Below are 22,035 nucleotides of genomic sequence, written 5' to 3' on the forward strand. Positions count from 1 at the left end.
TTTCGTGAAAACAAAGGAGAAGAAAGAATGAAAGAAAGAATGAAGTGCACACATCCTGTCCTCATTAGGCAAGGGAGAGGAGATCTGGCGGTCATAGCCGGGACCGGCGGAGGCCTGCCCCCCGGCACGGCCGAAAAAGTACACGACAGAACCTCAATTGGCGCAGGACGCGACGGGACGGGGGCAGGCCGCGGCGTTTTCCAGCACGTCCCCGACTCCTCTGACCTTTGACACTGTTTGGAGTAGGAAATATCTAATAAGTCAGGCATTCTGTCTAATGTTCTGCCAGTGGGTTTAGTATATGCCCGAAGGTCTTGAAACACTATCTCCACCACAGCAATAATATACATTTGAAATTCTCAGGGAGAGGTGGAGGGGGGTGTGGGGGAGTCTGAGGAGGCGGAGGGACTAGGAGGCAGGGATGTGATGGGGGTCGGGGGGGGGGGGGGGGGGTTCTACAAAGTAAAGCAGCTGGGAGTACATGCTGTAATGGGAACCATGTGTAGGTCAGCGCAGACGAGGGCGGGATGGGACGGGACGCACCTTGGTTTTTATTGCAAACGCTCTATCTCTCTCTCTCTCGGCCTCTCTTTTTTGATAAATCACAAAAACTGGTTTCTTTCAACGACTGCGGTAGCTGATTCAAAGTGATGTACTGCCCTGTCCCATTTACCTAGTGGGCGTGGCTGACATTGCGGTCTAATTGTGTTGGACGCGCCAGCAGCGATGAAGCCAGAAATCCTCCATATTATCTTATATATACTGTATATATACAGTATATCAGAATGAAATGGTAGAATTTGAAGAACTAATGTCGCACTCGATGACACATGTCATTTCATCATAACCATGCCCTGAAAGTGTATTATTTAGTAGGTAGCGTTTTGTTTTTCAGATCCGCCTCATTCCCTTTCCCTGGGGGCGCAAAAAGCCCCCATTCTTACTCAAGAGGATGGCATGTGGAGAAAAGTAGCCTTTCTTTTTTGCTTTTTATTCTAATTGAAACCTAGCAATCCACTCACATTGATTTATATCATCTGTCACGGAAAGCTTTTTACTACCACAATGACTGAAAGTCTCCCAACATCCGTTACTTTGGGAGCCAAGCGTTAAGTCGGGCTCAGCTCACTTTCTACACAAGCCCATGGTCCCCGCACGGCAGTTGTTCCGTCTGCCCAGGGTAGGGCCCTGCTTCTTGAAAGACGTATTTCCAATATCGTAAGAGGTGCAAAATTATTTCTAAGACCGCAGGAAAAAAGCCCCCGGGAGCATGCCTTTTATGTCGCTAGACATCGCAGTGCAGCGCTCTGCTGCTTTGGTCAATTTGTCCATGGTTTCAATCAAGCGAGTTATTTGGTCCTGGTTTGTAAAAGAGGAGAGCCAAACAAGAAGAAAACAAACTTCTTGAAGGCAAGCTTTCGGTCCTTTTCATTCAACGACACAGATTGATGGCATCTTGCTTTGTTTTGAGATCAGCCGATAATCTGTTTTCCTTTTAGATTAAAGTCTTATGTCCGCTGCACTCTATTGGGACATTGCACATGCTCCAAGGTGTTTGTGTAGTCGCACAGGTCGCAGTGTATTTACTTGTGCGACTGTGGGTTCTTTTTTTGTATGTTTATAATGTACACTAGTGTGTCTTTGCTTATGTTTGTGTTATGGTGTAAATGCGTATGACTGATTGAGATTATGGCGAGGGAACCCCCCTCCACCCCCACCCCCGACAGAGTTGGCCTCAGCCTTACAAGGAAAGGTCTGCGTGGCCCAAAACCACTTGGGCCCTACTGCCACCGCTACCCCAGTGGACGAATCGAGAATCCCTGTTTTAATACTGTTTTTTTCTTTCTCTCTTGATTCTCTCTTCACCAGGTGCGGCGGCGGGAGCAGCGGCGGCACAGTGGTCGGGACGCGGTGGCGGGCGGCGGCGACTCCTTGTCCCGTCACAGCGGTGCTGGGCAGGACAGCGGCTTTGGCAGTGACAGCGCCCGCATCCGCATCGTCCAGATCGAGCAGCAGAGTGGTGCCAGCCACCACCGCATCGCCCGGCCCTCGCAGCAGTCCACCATCACCAAGAACCTCAGCTTCATCCCATTTGACATGTTCCTCACCGCCGGCAAGCTGTCCGTCATGACCTACGATTGCTCCAGGGCTCCGGCCTCGGATGCCGCCTCCACGCAGGACGGCAACGACTACAGTGACAAGGTGAGCCAGGGGCATAGCAGGTGACATTTTATATACAACTGAAAGGTAGGTGAGGTTAATCCCCTGATATATAGTGAGTGTATGTGCCTGAATATTGACTTTTTTTTCCAATGCAATATGCTTTAATAACCACTCCCACAGTATATCACTCTGTACAATCTCTTTAATCTGTCCATTGCACACATTGTTGCTTTTATCCTCCCAAATGTGAAAGCATGTGTATTTTGAGTACTTTTCTTTATAGGTTGAGGGTAATGTGTTCCAGTTTGAGCCTGTTCTTAATAGAAGTTCTGTATCCAGCTGCATTATATACTGTACAGAGATGGAACTTAAAGATTTTTGGGTGCCCGCCCAGCGGCGATTCTTTGGCTGCCATTGCCAAACTGTCTTCTTCAAATCCCCTTCCAGCCGTTTTCCTATTGAGTAGAGTTTTACACCAGTTCCAGGCTTATAGGCTGCTAATAGTTCTGCCCCTGATAATAGAAATCAAGTTCATATTTTTTAATAGTAACAGTGCATTAGACGCATAGTTATACTTCTTAATCTTCTCTATTTGTGGAAGAGCCGAGACGAAGCCGAGATCCTGACGGAAATCCCCCCGGCCCCGACCCCTCCAGACTCCGTCGCCGATCCTGTCCAGAGTTCCCTTGCTGCCCTCACCGTCGAGGACCTGCTCAACAGCAACACCGTGCAGACGCCGCCAATGGCAGGGTCTCCCCTGCAGCCACGAGGCGGCCTGCTCTCCCTGGACGGCCTTCCTGTTCCCAGCCGTTCCTCTGCCCGCCAGGCCCTGGGGGTCACCATTGTCAGACAGCCCGGGCGCCGGGGGGCCGGTGACCAGGTGCTGGAGCCCCTGCTTCACTTGCAGGTGGCTCAGCCATCGGCGCTGCTCAGCTGCCACCATCGCAAGCAGAGGATGGAGCTGTCGGTTTTCGACGTTGTGCTGCGGGGAGTCGCCTCGGACTTCAAGTGTCTTGGTGAGAGAGGGTGCAGGCAGAAAGAGAGGGAGAGAGAGAGAAAGAGTGTTCTCTCCATCTCACTGTGTGAATTTGTTTCATTTGTGTAAATTATGTTTTTTTTTCCTCTCCCTCCACGTCATTCCCTCTGTATTCCTTTCTTCTTCTTCATACTCACCAGACTCAGGGAAGAGCCTGCCAGAATCACTGGACTACAATGTGCTGTGGCTCCACACGGTAGCGGGAGAGGCTGATAGCAGAACAGGCATCCCACCTCCTCTGCTCTTTCTGCAGGTCAAAGACTTTCTCAATGGACCAGGTAGGGTTGGTCCACACACCAAAAGCGACAAAAATACAAAGACACAATCATCCACATAGATTAGAATCGCTTTGTTTGTGAATACATGTTGGACATCAATACATGCAATGTGCCCAACAAAAGCAACAACTTGCATTTGTCTGCCTGCTTTGTACATGTAAGGGAAAATGTCCACACTAAGTGGGAAGCACAAAGAGCTCTTCTATGCCAAGTGTGGATGCTGAGCTGTGTACGTAATGCCATGGGCAAAGCGGAAGGCCCCTAGCTCCTATGCGCACCAGGGGCAGCGTCATCTGTATTTGTACTTGCGTTCTTGCGCTGTCACGCCCCAAGTTCTGTTCCAAAGGAAATGCCTAAAGTGCCAACATGTTGGTATTGGTCCTTCCAAAATATTGAGGATTAATCAGTGTGTGGTTTGGCTATAAGATGAGATGACAAATTAATTCTGCTGTCACCGCAGCAAAAAAATCACGTCAATGAGTCAAGAAAGGGATAAGAAGTAAGATTAAAAAAAAAAAAAAGAGACATATGTACACAAATCTATCCACATAGTTAACATCGAGTAGCACTATGCTTACCAGTCGTAGTGAGCCCAATGTGGGCAAGTGGAAGTTACACTAAAGGAAGTAAGTACAGGTAGTAGCAATAATAAGTAAGTCTATAGTAAAGAATATACTATCAACTATTTACAGTATAATGATTGATAATACCCGGTCGTATTCTAATGACCAAAGTATAATATTGTAGTATGAAGTAGAGTCTTGTTTTTTCTTTGGTTTAGTCTTGTTTTTTTTACGGCCAAGGTTCGATAGGTTCAACATATCTGACGAGCACAAAACACGACAGTCCTGACATGGTGGTTCATGGTTTTGCGGAAGGTGACGCTCTCCAGTTATTACTGTTAATAAAGATAATTGCTGTAGTCGAGCACATCTGATTATGATGCTTTGCAGCTGAAATATAGACATTGGACAATCACAGTCAGGTGCTTAACCAGAACCCGTAAAGGTCTCCTATCCTTGTCTATGTAGGATGGCTTCAATCATAATTACACACCCACAACTCAGAGAATATCCAGGCGGAGTGTGAGGTTGTCTCCAGTGGAAACCTCCAGAATTGACCACACATGCTACTGACTGCTCTCACATGCACACATGCCCCCACTCTCAATTACTAACTCGCTTGTGTACACATACGCACTCACACACACTGTTTGGACTGAGAAGACATAGTCAGTTGTCTGTGTTGCTTGATCACATTGGGGGGGGGGGGGGGGGGGGGTATTGGGAAGAAGCTACGAGAATCTCCAAGCTCCCCAAGCGCCATTTTTTTTAATACTGCTAATACTGCTTGCTCGTCGTACACTCTACCCCTTGTTACTTTGTTTTATAAAAAAATATTCAAAGCCAGAACCTGAAATTAAGGGGTCGATGGACCAACGACGCAGTTCAAGCTCTACTCTCTACTTCCACCTCGGCCTAATTGGTCCCTTGTGTGGTTTCTGGTGGTCCCTTGCAGAGTTTGCCAATTCCATGATCAGGGAGTAAAATATTCATCAATATCTGAACATCTGAACGCATAAAAATCCTGTCAGCAGAACAAGAAAGAGAGAGGAAACAGGGTGGATACCTGTAAGAGAGGAAAACCCCACCACCACCAGCAGGATTCGTACCCAAGTGCCCAATAAGCAGTCGAGATTCCTCTTGGGCGGGGACACGGGGTCTGGTGCGATCCCTGGAACTCAACACAAGAGCAAACAAAGCACAAACAAATGGAGGGCTGAAGAAGAGATGATGTGAGAGGTGGCGGAGGATCGATTAGAGAGACTTCCCTCACAGATTGATACTCTGTGATCTGATCTGCCACTGTCTATGTCATGATGATGATGATGAGGATAATGATGGTGTGTGTATATTTGTGTGTCTCATCTGGACAGCCTCCGCTTTGATTTGACAATAATTCACATTTGATTTGTTTCAATGAGACAAACAGAGACCAGAACGCTGTAAGGCCTCTTCTCTCTCCACCCCCCCACCCTCCCACCCCCCTTGTCTGTTTACAACAATGTGCATGCAATTTCAACGGCAGTTGCTCCGTGCGCGATACATCAGGACCAATCAGAGCCGCCTTCCCAAGGATGCTGAGTGGCAAGCACTTGCGCAGCATGTACAGTAAACTGGATGGGGTTTCAGCCCTGACCCCCCACTCAGTGACTGCTCATCATGCTGCTCATAAACACACTCGCCGACACTTGCATCCCCACGCAAACACATGCGCATATGCGGCGGGTTATAAAGCAGTGTTATTGTCTTATCTTCTTTCATTGAGACGGTATTGTGAAGAAACTTAGTTCTTGCATCTCTCTGGATATTGATGTAACTTGAATTTTGAGCTTCATTTTTTTATGAAAGCCTTATATAATATCATCGTCTTTTTGGGATTTTCAATAAGCTAATGTATACTGTGTACATGGGCATATTTTATCTGGGATATACAGTATGTACATTATATGTCGGCTTATATATTGAAAATCCAAAGACTCAAATTGTGGTTGGACACAAACTGTGATGATGACTTTTATAAGACTTTTTTTTTTTCAAATTTAAAAATAGATAGAAAGCAGCTGGCAATTATTTCAGCATCATGAAGGTTTAAGGCTGAAAAAAAGACTGTAAAATGTCAAGCATACAGACACACACACAAACATACTCCCTCTCGCTTTCTTCTCTCCTGAGTCAGTTTCTCCAATAGGGTCAGCGGCTGAGTCCAGAGATGTAAGCGCTACCACTTGCGGAGGAGAGCGCAGAGCCTCCTCTACGTAGAGAAGCAGCGGGTGATAGATTAGCTTGAACAAATTGGAACCATTACCCCATGGGCTCCCTGGATCCCGTCAAAGCCCTGGGAGCTTAGAAATGTTGTCAGTTACTGTATACAACCCCGTGCCCCTTCGAACCGTCCGTAACCGCACTAATTTGAGTCAGATGGCATCACAAGCCAATGTCACTGGCCTTACCTGGTGAAAGGGTCGGTGAGAAAAATACCCCCCCCCCCCCCCCCAAGAACATGATTGCCCTCTGGAAAACATAGATGTGTACGTCCCCATACGTTCCCTGTACATTAATGCACAGCCGGTACGGTTACCCATCGTGTCACAGGAAGTCTGCCGTCAAACAGTGGGGCATGAGAATCAGCCGACGATGTCAAAGAACAGTGGTGATGAAAATAGAGGTGGCAGCTCTCTCTGTCTAACACACAACTATAGAACCACACACAAAAAAGAAAACCACACCGTCCCAAGTTCAAAGTGGGGTGTGGTGTCACAATAACCAGGATAACTAGCATATTTGATCTCTCTCACCTCTCTTTTGACGATCCCCTACTTTCCATGGCGCTAATAGAGGCTGACACCTGAGAAGGGCCAAGTCTGCCGTCCATCCAGCCTGTTCACATTAGGCCCTCTTGCCTCAAGAGGTTCCTTAAGAGGTCCGCATACACCGACACCAACTAGCTCCTCACCACCCTACCTCGGGGCAGGGCCAGCTCTCGCTATCCCTGTATACCCCTTTCTTCCTGACAGCCAACTCCTCCCCTGGGGTTAAAAACAAACCCCTTCACTCCCGATCCAAGCCAAGGTGTTCCTAATAAAAACGTTGGTTTCTGTGTTTGTGTGTGTGTGTGTGTGTGTGTATGCGTGCGTGTGTGTGTGTGTGTGTGTGTGTGTGTGTGTGTGTGTGTGTGTGTGTGTGTGTGTGTGTGTGTGGCGTGCACAGAGGCACGTGTGCGCCAGAATATGCCTTTTCTGAAACAGCCATTCTTTTGATACAACTTGTATTAAGTGGCGAAGAGAACCACCCTTTCTCCTAATGAGCTGGTATTCCTGGTATTTCCATTTAGTCACCAGCTATTTCCAAATCCCCGTCTCTACCTGAAACTTTGCAGGGCAGCCCCTCCGACGGTCATCTGCTAAACAATATTAAAATGTACGCCAGCATGAGCAGTAATTATAATGTAATGTTGCCGCTCTAGGTAAATCCCAGTCAGTCAGGGTTTGCAGTGTTAAAGAGGTGGTGCAGTCTTTATCCGGCATATCAAGTTATACCCCCGCCACATTGGAGGAATTAGAATTTGTAGCTTTGCCTGTCAATCTTATAAGTCAGTCATGGCTTGTAAATAGTTGGTGTGAGGTTTTTTTTTTGTTTTCGTTTTTGCTGTTATGAGTTTTAGCTAAATCGCTCGGTCCCTTCTTGGCCTTAATGGTAAAACCACATGGAAACATCACTGTAATGGCTGTATCACACACACACACACACACACACACACACACACTCTCTCAAGAACCCAGCTGAAGTTCCAGTACAGGAAAGCCCCAGACTCAGGAAAAAAAAACAGGGATGTACTTGACATGTGGCCATGATAATGCCGTGCTGTTATTTTATTGGAGTTCTGTAAAAGATTCCTCTTTTGACACTGTTCCACACCAGTGCTCAGTCGGTTGCTGGTTGCTGGCAGGTCAGGGCAACGCGGTGTGGGGCGGTGGGGGGGGTTTGCAGATGTGGCCCCTTGAAACAGGAGGGCGAACTGGGGACAGGACAGGCTGCCGTGGCCCCGCTCCTCTCTCCACTGGGAGTTCCTTGAGAGTTCACACCGCTTTTGATCTAGTTATACTTCACCCTGACTCGCCTTTGATTCTCCTGTCTACTCTGTGGTGGCAGAAGGAAAATAAGTGGTGACAAATGTTTGAACGCTTTGAACACCAATGCCTTGGCAGGTAATAGAATATTATATATGTGATGCAGTCTTTCTTTATCCGCACAGGTTAGCCATATACCGTACTTTAAACCAGAGCTCTTACATTTGCGTTAATGCATCAGTTCTGGTCCAGAGATTAATATTGAAGTGATTTTAACTTCAGAAAATTTTGATCCAAAGTAATGTGCAGTTTGCGAGCTAAGGTCAGCAGTAAGAGAGTATTGCTGTCCATCACTTTAACGTCACATTACTATGGCAGTTTAAGTGGTGTCTTTATTTCCCAGACAGCCATTTATCTGGCTGCACTGTGGTACTCTGTATACAGTAGCTTGGTTTACAGGGAGGGACAAAATGTTTAACCAGGTCCAGACGACACCCACATGAAGCCCTTATATCCCCTGCAGGAAATCAAGTGCTCCTCATTTGTATAGGAATTGTATACAGTCAAAGCTGTATTGGCTGAAAAGAAGTGGAGCTATCTATGACGGACTTGTAGTATGGGGCTTAACTATAATTCCAACATATTCCCATTAAGGTCCAAAGACTTTTGTCAAGGTGCTGCCACACCTCAATTTTGTTTGAGAAGGTTTCTTTCTGTTGGTCTAAAAAAGCTCCTTGACTAGCAGCTTTTTGGGTTCAGAAAGTTTTTTGTTTACTAAAGTTTTTTTCCCCTCAATTCTACGCTATCAATACACACAAAATAGCATGTGTGTGTTGCATGTGTTGTTCTTAAAGTGGACTGTTTGGTAATAAGTATGGGTTTAAATAAGGCTTAAGTATGGAAATTGCCTGGTCCTATTGAGTGTGTATCCGTAGCGTCGCCGGGTGGGCTTCTGGGACCACCCCCCCACCACCCACCCACCCACCGCGGGCAGACCAGCCCTGTGGCTAGGGAATGCACCGGAGTGCAAGGAGTGGGGAAGAGGTCGTAATCAAGACCAGCTCTTACCTTACCGAGAGCCAGCGCCCCACCTCCCACCCACCCACCTTACCGACCCAAGCAATTCCAAGGTGATCAGAAACAGATTTACATGATGACAGAGCGAGGGAGGGAGGGAGGGGGAGAAGATTGGTTGAGGAGTGTAGAGGAAGTACAAGACAGCAAGGGAGAAGACAAGCAAGAAACACGAAAGAGATGGATGAAGAAGAGAGAGCGGGGAAAGGGAGTAAGACCGGAGCAAGGCAGGCAGAGAACCCTTGATGAGCAGCAACGCGCGGGCTATTAATCCCACTGCTGGAAAGCTTCCTGGTGATAAGTCAACTGGAAATGATAAGCTACACTGCAAAGCACATTCCCCCTCTCTGTGCCGCGTCCCTCCGTCTGAACACGAGCCTCACTTCCACTGAATTAGAGCGGAAAACCTCCTTGGGGAAGGCTGTGTATGTGCACCGTGTGAATGCATGTTCCCATCGCTTGGCAGCACCCTCCCATCCAGTGCTCTTTACCTGGGAAGTAGACAGGGGGTGTTTCGGGGACGAGGCTAAACCTCCTAAACCTCTCTAAACACCGGGGCCTTGATGAGAGCATGAAAACCAGCTGCACTTGTTTTGAGTGGTCTTGCAGCAGCTTTCCCCTTTCCCTTCTCCCTTCAACATCATCATCATCATCACCACCACCAAGTGGAAAAATGGAATAATGGAAGCAGTGTCAAGCGCCATGGAGTCAATTCATCTGTCTGTGTAAATTCCAGTCAAGGGTTTGAAGGCTGGAGCTCGACAGTGAAAAAAAAGCCATAGCAAGAGAGAGAGAGATAGAACAAGGGAGAGCAAAGGATTCAAGGATTTATATGGTTGGCACGGAGAAAAGATTCAGATCTGCTATTCCGCCGTGTCTCTGTAGACGGTCCCAGCGAGACAGAGACACAAACCAAATATGATTTGTGTGTGTATGTCTATATGCATCTTTCCGAGCAAGTGATGAGAGCAGATCCGGCTGGGTTTTAAACACAGGTCTTTGCATGCAAGGCTCAGCAATTGAGATGGACAGAATAGACTTCAAAGACTGGTTTACAAGACGTGGTACCATGCACCATCTCGTGCGTTGCAGAGCTTACTGGGTAGAATGCTGCTAACTGCACAACATCTGTACAGGCAGGTCTACCTTGAAACCTGCGATGTTCCATTAACTCACAAGTTGGCAAAAGTACGCCTAAGCAGGGGTAGTTCAAGGATGAGAGTTGTATTTACACCAGCTTCACCTACCCTGCATGAAAGATATTGTGTTTTAAACAGTAGGTCAGATCAAATGTTGGTTCCCATCATTTAACTGTTCATAGCACGACCTCTCTTAACACTTTTACTATTGAGACACCTGCCATTCTACAGCAAGTTCTAACTGTACTCCAATGGGGAAAATCTTTAAGCCTTGAAATAACGCTAAATCTCCTATCTCCTCCTAATCTCACTGAATGGGAAACTTTCATTATATCCACACATGTTTCTGCATATTTGTGTATTTAACAAAGTAATATCACATTATATACACAACATTATATTTTATTTTTTGTTGTTACTTTTGTTGCAGTTTGGATGCTGGTTTTTAAATGGTTTAGGAAGCCCCCTTTCGTACCCCAAAACAGCCTAATAGATATGCTGGTTAACAGAAATGGTTCTACCAATATCCCTTCAAGGAATATAAAAAAGATGTAGGAACGTGGAGTGTATACAGAGAGCCCCAGCACAATCCAGGCAGTGGGAGTTGGAGGGAAGTTAATCCTTTGCCACTGTATCGCCCCCACTGTGAGGTAACAGTGTTTTGCTTCTTTCCTTAGACCATAAAGGAGTGGGGCTTTTTTTTATCAGCTGCCTGAAAGCTATCTGCTTTCCTCTCTCTTTCCTGCCCTATTTTCTGCTTTACTCGCCACTTCATAAATGTAAGTAATGACAAACAGTAGAGCTACTCCCATATTTTAGGGAGAGAGAAAATATGGCCATCTCATGTAAATAAAACAGAGTAAATATATATTTTTTTATTGCTTTCAAAGCTTTATAGGTACAGATATGTTGTTCTTTATTAGTCCTTTTCAACAACTGTCAGAATGAGCATATATACATATCATAAATGCCTTTGTATCATACTGCGGCATAATGGGGTTTTTTTTCAGAGGATGCTCCTTATGAAACTGAAACTTTTTACTGCTTTCCCCTGCTGACACAGCAAACTCAACTGGATAAAAATACCTTTGCATAACCTGCAACTTGGACGCTCCATTATCAGCGATAGGTGGTGATAAGTTACGGCTGGATCTTGATTTATTGCTTTCGCTAGTACATTAAGAATATCACAGAGATGCAAATAGTCAACGGGACTGCTTTTCGGTCATTGCTTTTGTGAACACAGTTTAGTGTTGTCCTTTAATGGATTGTTGTTCTCTTATCCCTCCCCTCTCCCACTCTTTCCAACCTCTGCCTCATTAGCCGAACTGAAAATGGAGCTGTCCCGGCCCCTCAAGGTGAGCCCCACGGTGGCGAAGCTGGAGCAGGCAAAGGCCTATCTGAGCAAGGTGTTACCAAACCACTGGGGGGAAGCCTCAGGGACGATCCCCTCCACCACGCCGACCCCTCTCTCCTCGTCCCCCGCCAAGACCCCCTGTTCTGCTACTCCAGGAACACCGTCCAAGAGCCTGCCTCCCCACTCCGACCCCCGCCACCAGGCCCCCCCCCCCCCAGGCATGGCAGGTGTCCTCGGGGCCCCTGTCCTGTCATTCCACAAGATGTCCCTCCGCACTGCCCAGATGGTGGTGGTCATGGAGACAGAGGCCCATCCCATGAAGCCAAGTGTGACTGTGTCTGTCTCGGCCATGACAGGGAGTCTGAACATTAAACCAGGGCCAAGGATGGAAGGTGAGTTAATAATTAACAACAATAGCAGCTTTTAAATAGTATTAAGTCCACCAAATCCTATTCTAGTCATTTGTCACCCATTTCCTAGTTCAACGCATGTGACACATATACACAGATCAGCTATAACATTAAAACCACCACTAATATCCAGTGATATTGTGTAGCTCCGTCCCGCCAAAACAGTTCTGACCCATCGAGGTATGGACTCTGCAAAACCTCTGAAGGTGTCCTCTGATATCTGGCACCAAGACGTTAGCACCAGATCCTTTAAGTCCTGTAAGTTGCGAAGTTGGGCACCCATGGATCAGGCTTGTTGTTCCACCGCATCCCACAGACGCTCGATCGGCTCGGACCCTAACCCCGGCCATCCACATGATGTAAAAGAAAAATAGATTTGTCAGACAAGACCACATTCTTCCATTGCTCCATGGTCTACTTCCGACACTCACGTGCCCATTGTAGGCACTTTTGGCGGTGGACAGGGCAGCATGGGCACTCTGTCCGGTCTGTGGCTACGCAGCTCCATACGCAGCAAACTGTGATGCACTGTGTGTTCTGACACCCTTCTATCATAGCCAGCATTAACTTTTTAAGCAATTTTGCGCTACATTAGCTCTTCTTTGCTTTGGGATCGAACCAGATGGGCTAAACTTCTCTCCCCACACAAATCAAAGAGCCCATGGGCACGCATGACCCTGTCGCCAATTCATCAGTTGTCCTTCCTTCTTCCACTTTTGATGGGTACTAACCACTGCAAACTGGGAAAACCCCACAAGACCTGTCGTTTTGGAGATGCTCTTTTATACAGGTAACAAGTTGAGACAGGTGTATTTTATACAGGTAACAAGTTGAGATTAGGAGTACTTTCTTAAAGCGAGAGGACTAATCTGTGGGAGCCAGAATTCTTTATGGTTGGTAGGGGATCAAATACTTATTTCACTCAATGAAATGCAAAATTATTTATATCTTTTTTTTGATGTGATTTTCTGGATTTTCTTTTTGATATTCTGTCTCTCACTGTTATAATAAACCTACCAAAAATGACCACTAAAATTATAGACCGTTCATTTCTTTGTCAGTGGGCAAACTTACAAAATCACAGAGGGATCAAATAATTATTTCCCCCCCTGTATATCCCACCCCTTGACAGGTACCGTTGTAACGAGATGATCAATGTTACTCCCTGTCAGTGGTTTAAATGTTGTGGCTGATCGTTATATTTATAGATGTATAGAAGGACATTTACAAAATTGAAAAAAAGGTGAAAACAAGATTTTCTTTTGGATTGACACAATCTAGGCAGTCGGTCCAAAAAACGCCCCTAATAGATTATTGGCTGTACTGCACTCCCTAGTAGAAAAAGTGAAACTTTCCTAATTAATGCTGACCTGCGGTTCGCATGTATATAGCGCCACATGATGGCATATATTCAAATATTTGGTACAAATAGCTGTTTTTTGTCCTTTTCATTTCTACTGCCGTGGATTCACAATCATCTAGTCTGATGCAATTCATAGCTGTCCAACAGGAACATTGGGTTAGAGTGGTTTGGGAGGAACTGTATCAATTTGGAAGCAGGTTTCAAAATATTTGAGTGTATTCAGTGTATTGTCCTCATCCCCAATTATCAGTTTTTTTTTTTTTTTGTTTTTTTTTTTACAAAGTCCTGAGAATAATTATGGCCATGAAACAAGCCAATTTCATGAGTTTTCATTTGGAAGCCAGGTCGTTTTAAGAAAATATATATTTTGTAATCAAACAACATTAACCCGATACCAGCGGTATTGATCTGCTTTACTTTATCAAATAGGCGCAAGTTCCAAAAGCGTTCATAAAAGACATGAAGCGCCATTGGAAACATCTGAAATTATCTCAACCCACTGTCAGATTGGAACTGTAGCGGTACAACATGTTGGCTAAGGAATCTGCTTTTGTTGAACAGATGTTCAGTCAGTTATATAAATAGAAAAAGTATGAATCTATTCCAATTCCCTCATCGTAAAACATATGGAGCTGTTGAAAGGGTTTTTATTTTGAAGCAAAAAAAATTAGTTTCCTCATGTCATTAATCAGCATATAAAAAAAATGAAAGTATATAATTTTTTTTTCCGGTCCCTTTCTTTTGTTTCCTTCCTATTAATGCAGTACGTTCCCTCTCTGGGTCAGCCGTACCAAACGCAACTCCTCAAGGAGGATTCGTCAAAAAGCATGATACACTATTGCCGCTAGGTATTGGGGGGGCGGGGGGGGGACTAATATTACTTTCATGTCGTTGCCCTCGTACGTGTGCTGGCTCGGCCACACTCAGCCAAGAACAAGGAGGGCTGTCAGTAAACTGTAAAGTGAGATGTTTGTGTTGGTCTTGGAACTCAAGCTTTGATGAGGATGTGTATGTAGAAGCCAGGACGAGGAACACACACACACACACACACTGATGTGTGTGTGTGTGTGTGTTTGTGTGTGTGTGAGTGAGTGAGTTTGTGAGATTGTTGTGTTCGTGATAGGACCGAGCCCCGGCCTTTATCAACACCTACTCTAGTCCAGGAGGCTTCTTCAGTGTTTCCATGATCACAGTCTCAATTTCTAATGCGAATGTAAATTAAAAGAGATTACAAATTTGTTCTCGCCCATCGGCTGTGATGGAACAGAGAGAGAACCTGGACAGGCTGAAGTTACATGAGAGACTGGAAACGCACAGCGTGAGGTGTCCACTTGAGTCTTGCTGGGCCATGGTGCATTTTCTAATGATGGGACGGGACGGGGGACGGGACGTGACGGGGGACGGGGAGGGGGGGGCAAGTTTTTGAACCGGGCTCCCAGAGCGCCAGCATCTGCTCCACAGATGTGGTTATATTGGGTTACTTCAGATAAAGCGATTGTCGAAAATTTTAATTAAAACCTCAAAACAATTTGCACTTTGTTTACCCGAATCTGCATAACTGCTTGGTGAGACAATGCCCCGATTCTGCGCAAGCCCACGCTGATTTTCACCAGCTTTCTCAGCTTTCGGCCCGACGCGTTTGATGTGTCGACTCCGACAAACACAGTCGAGGGGGCGGAAAGAAGAAGCGCGCCGCAGTCTCGACGTAATGGAAAACAACAAAGAGAGTTCAGAGGCTATTGTGCTGATACAAAATTAAATCCGGCCCGCCCCTCCGCCAACCTGCCCTACTTCTTTCCCTCATTTACCAGTTGTTCATCCTTTCACAGTTCAAAGAATTTTTCAAAGTCGTTATATCACAGAGAGTTCCTCCTCGTGTACACATGGTAAACATAGCAAGGATTGACTATTTGTGGGATGGGCAGTGCGTTGTTCCCCTTCGTGACCACAAGCACCTTGACAGGAAGCCGCTGCCGTGCACAGGACCCATCGCAGCCCGATTAGACCCATGTTTATTTTTATCAGGCTCTCGTGGATTGCTCTTCCGCAGGCGGACTCCGGAGTTCTCTATGCAACACCATTGTTATAGCCCCAACAGACACAACATGTGTCTACATTCCGCAACTAGACACTGTAATAACAGCTATAAAATGAATGCTGTCATCATGTGCAACGGCGGCACTGTCGACATCTTTGATGCAGCCGCTGCACTGAGGGGGAGAACACTGAAGAGCCATTGCCTTGTTAGTGCCAGAGGTGTATTTTGGTCTCCTTGTGGTGTAGTACCCATATCTACAACAATAGGATGCTATTTTTAAAAACTACTGTAGTTTGACAGTCTTTACATAGAAAACACTTTGATGTCAAAACTGGAACTGTTGATTCTTCTCAGCCGCAGGACGCTCTTCACGGGCCACAAAATGTCACAAAATGACGTGCAGCAAAATGTCCCCCCGCAGCACTCTCAAAATCGTGTTTCCAGATTTGCCGCCATCGGGCCCAGAGACAAACAGTCTCCAATTACGCAGATGGATCACCCGGTGACAACAGACGTATTCGCCGCTGACCCCCGTCACAATCGTCTCAAGACGCCCCCCCGCCCCATACCTCAGGAAGCGGATACCTTGGGATGATAAAGGCCGGGGATCCCCGTTACGCAGCAATAAGTCAGCGGGAATGACCCCCCCAGGAGAGGTGCTGCACATGAGAGATGAGACATAGCAAAATGTAGTCCCTACCGCCGCCCAGGCCTCTGAGATGAATGTAGCCTCGGCGAAAACGTCAGAGCGGTGCCACTGGGGTCCAGAGAGCTGTTTGGGGGATTGACGGAGAAGAAACATGGAATGGAATTAGGAATTGAATGAAAGCTAGAGTTTAGGCCAGAGGGAGGAGAGGGGCAGCAGAAAGTAAAGGAAGATGAAACAGAAAAGACGGATGGAGAAAGGATGAGAATGAAGGGCAACGGGGTTGAATGGACAGAGGGGCTGTTTTTCTTTTCACACACCATCCTGCCTTTCCTGCTCATCAACATACATATACTGTGTACTGTGGGAGCAGGGGTGGGGGTGGGCTGAGCACATCGCCCAGGAACCATCTGTAGGTCTGTCCCAGGTCATGTCCCCCGCTTCCTCCCCATCTCTGTCGTTGGACAAGATGGAGTGCATGTGTGCGTGCGTGCGTGCGTGCGTGCGTGCGTGGAGCTACGTTGACAGTAAGGTGTGTTACCAGATCCCGTGTTAATGAAAAGCAAGTGGAGGGGCCCATATCGCCGCCCTCCCCAAAATGGGGGGGGGCACCTACAGTTCAATGAAAAAGGCCAGGGAGAGAGTGTGAGAGAGAGAACAGATGTCTTAAAGTCCATGAAACAAGACCCCCCCTAATCTCCGGGCTCTCCGTCAGACTGCCCAAGGAGCGCCCCAGGAACACACACACATACACACACACACACACACACTTACATGAACATGTACGTTATCGTCTCTCTATTGTGGACCTTCTCATTTACAATAAGCACATATACTCCATCGTAGTCCAGATTATTTCTCTGAAAGCAACACATATGCACTAAGGCATGCACACATTCATTCAATTCTCGCACACACACACACACACACACACACACACACACACACACACACGCACACACACACATACATACACGTACACACACACCCTTTCTTCCTAGTCCTTATACCCTTAGGAACCAAGCCCCATCAGGTTGATTTACTCAAATAGACTCAAAGGCAAACTTCGGTCCATGGAACAAAGTGAACGCATCCTATTAATTATCTTAAGTCTCATTTGTGCATGCGTGATTGCGTATTTTTTTGTTTACCCAGACAATTTTGTATTTACGTTCACATCACTTTATTTACTTACTAGAAAGAAAAAAACGGTAATGGGGCTTCCCCATCAATCATATTAATTGGTTTTAAGGTCACAGAGACACGCGGTTCGAGGAGAGGTGAAACGTGGAAGGGCTTTGGGATTTTGGGAGGCATACCATGCTGTGATTTGGCAAGCTAAACCGACCATTACATTGTTTTCACAGCCTTAATAAAAAGAGTTATGTTAAAGGCAGGATACCCCCCCCCCCCCCCCAAAAAAACAAAAAAAACGCAAAGAGAAAATGTCCAACATGGTAATATTCAATAATGTACAAGGTTGCAGTGGCGACCTTGATCTATAATGCAGTAAATTGGATGGAGAAAGAGAGAGAAGTTAAATCTTGAAGGACATGTGTGTTGTGGCATGTTTCGACGCCTGGAGAGAAGCATGAAAAATAAGAAGAATCTCATCTGAATAAATATAGTCTTCTCTAAGATGATCAGGGTTTTAGATTCAGATTCTATCATTTTTAATCAGACTTCATTCTCAGATTTCTGAGGTTAGGGGTTAGGGGTTAGGGTTTGCATCTTTACTGACCAAAATTTTCTAGATTACATTTTGAATTCTGACTTTATTTGCATAATTGTGAAATTAATCTTAATGTAATTCCTCTGTACTAGCAATCTAACAAATATATTTAAGCGCATATCTAGACAAGGCGTTCCCTCTGTGGTGTCATTACCTGATGTGGTCTGAACTGTCTATGGAGTCCATGTGCAACTCATCAGCTCCCTCTCAGCGATTTTGTAATGGCCCCCGTGGGGGTGACGTACGGCTCCCTTGTGCCCGAGTCACATGGGCCGGCGATGTCGCTGCTCCCTCCAGTGCGCCATGGCGCTCTTGCGGTGAGTGAGTAGTAATATTGCTGTGGTAAGTGACAGTATATTACTTGTATTACCCGCACTTGGCACAGAGCCCCCCCACCCCCAGGGGGCCGCAGCCAGTTAGGTAATGACTCCTTTAGGCTTTTCCTAATTGATACCAGCAAGTGGCGGGGCATAAATCAGCCAGCCAGTGGTCAGATAGCGTCTGCCAGGGAGAAACCCGCACGGTAAATCAATGTCCCCCACCAACCTATCTGGTCCCAGTCTAGCGTTTGCCAGAGATATATTTCACTTGGGGAAGATTTTCCATCCAAACCGCCTTCGAGTCAACCCCGCATCCCGGGGTCTGTCCCAGGAAACGTTGAATGTAAGAAGTCAAGTGTGTGTGTGTGTGTGTGTGTGTGTGTGTGTGTGTGTGTGTGTGTGTGTGTGTGTGTGTGTGTGTGTGTGTGTGTGTGCGCCTGCCTGCCTGCCTGCCTGCGTGCCTGCGTGCGTGCGTGCGCACACCTTTACATAGCCGAGGCAGTGCACAGACGCACACGTGCTGTTTGCGGCACCATCATCACACGCTAATCCTGTTCCCGCTGTTCCTCCAAAGCCACTAGATTACACCCTGCACCCCTGCGAGCGCGAATAATGCATAGTCCATCTGTGGAACTCAACACGCTGTGCTTGTGTGTGATCTATGAATGTGCACGTTTTTGCGTGTGGTTCTCCATCCCTACTTGAGGTTTGTGTGTGTGTGTGTGTGGGTGTGTGTGTGTGTGTGTGTGTGTGTGTGTGTGTGTGTGTGTGTGTGTGTGTCCTTGTATGAATGGACATGTATGTGTGTGTGTGTGTCTGTGCGCTTGCATGTCTGAAGGAGTGGATCTATCTATGGCTTTTCCATATGGGTTGACCACATTGTTCACAGTGGCATTCCCACCATGCCTGTCCTCAAGCCATGCCAATGTGTTCAGGATTCTCCAACAAGGGATTCTCCCATCTTTAAGAACGAGCTAACAAGCGTCTACATGTTTTGTTGTTTGCATGCGCATTTGTCTGTGCACGTGCGGTGGGCCACTGGATCTGAACATCTCTATGGCCAAAACTGTTCACCATCGGCTAATAGCTGCTGTTGATCTATTTGTCTACTCAACAAGAAACCTCCAGGCCCCTCCCCCCCTGTATGTTTTGTTCCACTCTTTACACTCATTCTCTTAAAGACTTTTTTTAGTTATCTTCTAAACAGTCCCTGTTTCATCTCACTCAAGTCGCGCTCAGACTCAGTCGTTCACTTCTGCCAATCCGGCTAACAGAGGCCCCCGATGAGGGATGGTGCAAGGGCTGGAACGCAGATTGATCATTTCTCCCGTTCTATCTCTCTCTCCCTCTCTCTCTGCCACATCCCCTCCTTTTCTCCCCCGTCTCATCTTAAACCAGGATGGAGGGAGGGGGAGAAGGTAGGAAGTGAAGGGAGTCCCCCTGCTCATTCAAACCACCCCCAATTAGGACGTTCATTAAGAGTGTGGCTGCTGCAGCTGGGTTTAACGTGAGGACGCTGCGGTCAGGTGGGCCATAAATGACATATGGTTGAGGGGAAGTGTGTGTGTGTGTGTGCGCGTGCGTGCGAGCGTTCGTGCGTGCGCACGTGCGCATTTGTAGATGTAGATGCACATATTTTTATGTGTCAAGGTTTTGTGTGTCTGTGTATCCACCCTTTTGTACCCAAGTCTTTATGTGTGTGGGTGTGTGTGTGTGTGTGAGAGAGAGTGAGAGCCCGAGAGAGATGGAAAGGGATAGAGGGACAGATTCTTTATTTAACAAGTCAGTTTGGGAGTTCCCCAGAGTTCCCCCCGATAAATCCCTACCTACGAAAACAAAGCTGGGTTCCACAGTTCAAAATGAATCTCTTACTTTTCTCTCACCGCACTACAATGCCAGAAAATGTTAGCAGGTAAACTGCCAACTCCCATCCACAATGTCCATCCTGAGAGAGATGAGTCAGTCCTGTGTAGTATTTCAACTGAAAAGATTTATCCATGAGTTCCTTTCACTGCACCCCCCCACCCCCCCGTGATGTTATTGGGCTCGAGTGTTTTACTAAGATGTTCCTTAAAAACGTCCTCTGAGCCTGGAAAGATTTGAGCAAGGCTCGTGTGTCTGACTGTACCTGTACCTCTCTCTCTCTATCTCTCTCTCCTTGTCTGTCTGTCTGCTGTATTCTCCAATGCCTGTTGTGTGTCTATCAGTCTTTCTTACTCTCCCATACCTCCGATTTACCCCTAAACCAGAGTGAACTGAACTTACGTGAGGGCCCCAGCGTCCTAGAACTGAGCTTGCAAGTACTTCTCCTCATGTCGTCCCGTCAGTTTCCCAGACCTGCGGCCAAGCAGGCCGTGCAAGAGGCTCAGGAATTTTTAAAGGCCCATTACACCAGTGCTTCACAAGACATTATTGGTCCTGTGGAGCAACTGCTTTCAAACGAATGGCTGATGCGGGAGCTTCGCTGAAGTAGCCGTGGCTGTAGATTAAGTTGACCGAGAGCAAACCCGCCCATGTCAACGACTCGCAGAGGCCCCTGTTGATTTACGGCAGCGACATACCGCCCAGGACACTTTGTGACCGCAGTGACATATCTCTGTTATGAAGGGGAAGGGACAGGCAATGCTGTTCCCGTTAAGCTGTGGTTCCACCTCTCACTTGCGCTCTCTGGATCTTATTACCCTTGATTACGTATTTGGCTGTTGTCACCAATGAAGCAGGACCTATGGAAGCACAGATGTAGGTTCATTGAGGATTGAGATTTAACTGGGAAAGGCTAAAAGACTTTTCAAAATGATTCATGTGCCAGCTTTGCCCCTTGATGGACAGTGACAGGCAAAGGGCTCAGTAGAGGAGACTGACTGTCTGTTTTTGGTCTATGTAGGCAATGAGCAGGACGTAAATTTGTCGTACACATTCCCCGACCAAGGCTCACCTTGTATTCAAAACACTTTTCAATTTTTGCGGTGTGTCGATAAAGGCTTTTTATTCATTACATCATGAGTCCTTTTTATCCTTGGCACTATTATGTGTTCACGTGTGGTTTCCCCATCCATCCACAAAGAGACACAGAGATAAGGGAAAGTCAAGGTTTCCACAGATTTTTGTTGCAAAGGCCAAACAGCCTCAGACCGACACCACCCCCTCATGGTTTGTTTTTAGGGAGACAAACATTTCCATTGCCCGATGAGCATATGTTTGGAAGACGTGATGCGATAGATGTTTGTTTGTTGCACTGCCTTGATGTCTCTAAGCCAAGTTGTTTGGTTTAAAAGTTCAATTTAAACGTCCATCATTAACCTGGATTTGGAAATTCATAGGTCCATGTGTTTGACTCCATGTGGTTCAGTTGCACTAATAGAGTGCTGTCTCTTCTATAATATTACCATTTCTGCTAATAATTGCCATTCTTTCCATTCCCATTCTTCCTCCTAGACCCTGTCCAGGCGGCCTCTCTTTTTCTGGAGCCACATGATTTTTCGGTGAGAACAGGGCTAAGGGAGCGCAGTCGGCCACTGCTGGGGCCTTTCTCATGTAGCACCACCCTGGAGGCGCGGTGGTGCAGGCACAGTGGCAGTCCCGGAACGGAGCCTGGCCCTCCTAAGCTACTGCTGGACCTCAAGGGAGGTCTGCTTCAGGTCTGGAAACTCTCGAAGTTCTAAAAATTGGCTTTCAAAGCACCATGATACACTTCAAAGAGATTCAATGAATTTGTTCAGTTGGCTAGGTTGAAAAGGTTTCAAAACAAATTAAATCGAAGGATTTTTGGCCATATCGAGCGCCATGTCAATATCATTAAATTCTAAATTAAAAGTCATTATTACAATCATCTCCAATAATACACATAAC

The 22,035-nt window shown here is 46.5% G+C and overlaps 1 protein-coding gene across 1 annotated transcript in view; it reads left to right on the top strand.

Annotated features, from left to right (window-relative positions):
• Positions 1-22,035, top strand: part of vps13b (vacuolar protein sorting 13 homolog B) — a 410,620-nt gene that overhangs the window by 295,397 nt on the left and 93,188 nt on the right. The window contains exons 35-39 of the mRNA XM_080006210.1: positions 1,870-2,202; positions 2,765-3,179; positions 3,340-3,477; positions 11,644-12,069; positions 21,622-21,824. Coding sequence (XP_079862336.1) covers positions 1,870-2,202; positions 2,765-3,179; positions 3,340-3,477; positions 11,644-12,069; positions 21,622-21,824 — 1,515 coding nt within the window. The remainder of the gene's footprint in view (positions 1-1,869; positions 2,203-2,764; positions 3,180-3,339; positions 3,478-11,643; positions 12,070-21,621; positions 21,825-22,035) is intronic.

Source organism: Zeus faber (genome assembly GCF_960531495.2).
Source record: "Zeus faber genome assembly, chromosome: 8".
In the NCBI taxonomy this organism is placed as follows: domain Eukaryota; kingdom Metazoa; phylum Chordata; class Actinopteri; order Zeiformes; family Zeidae; genus Zeus; species Zeus faber.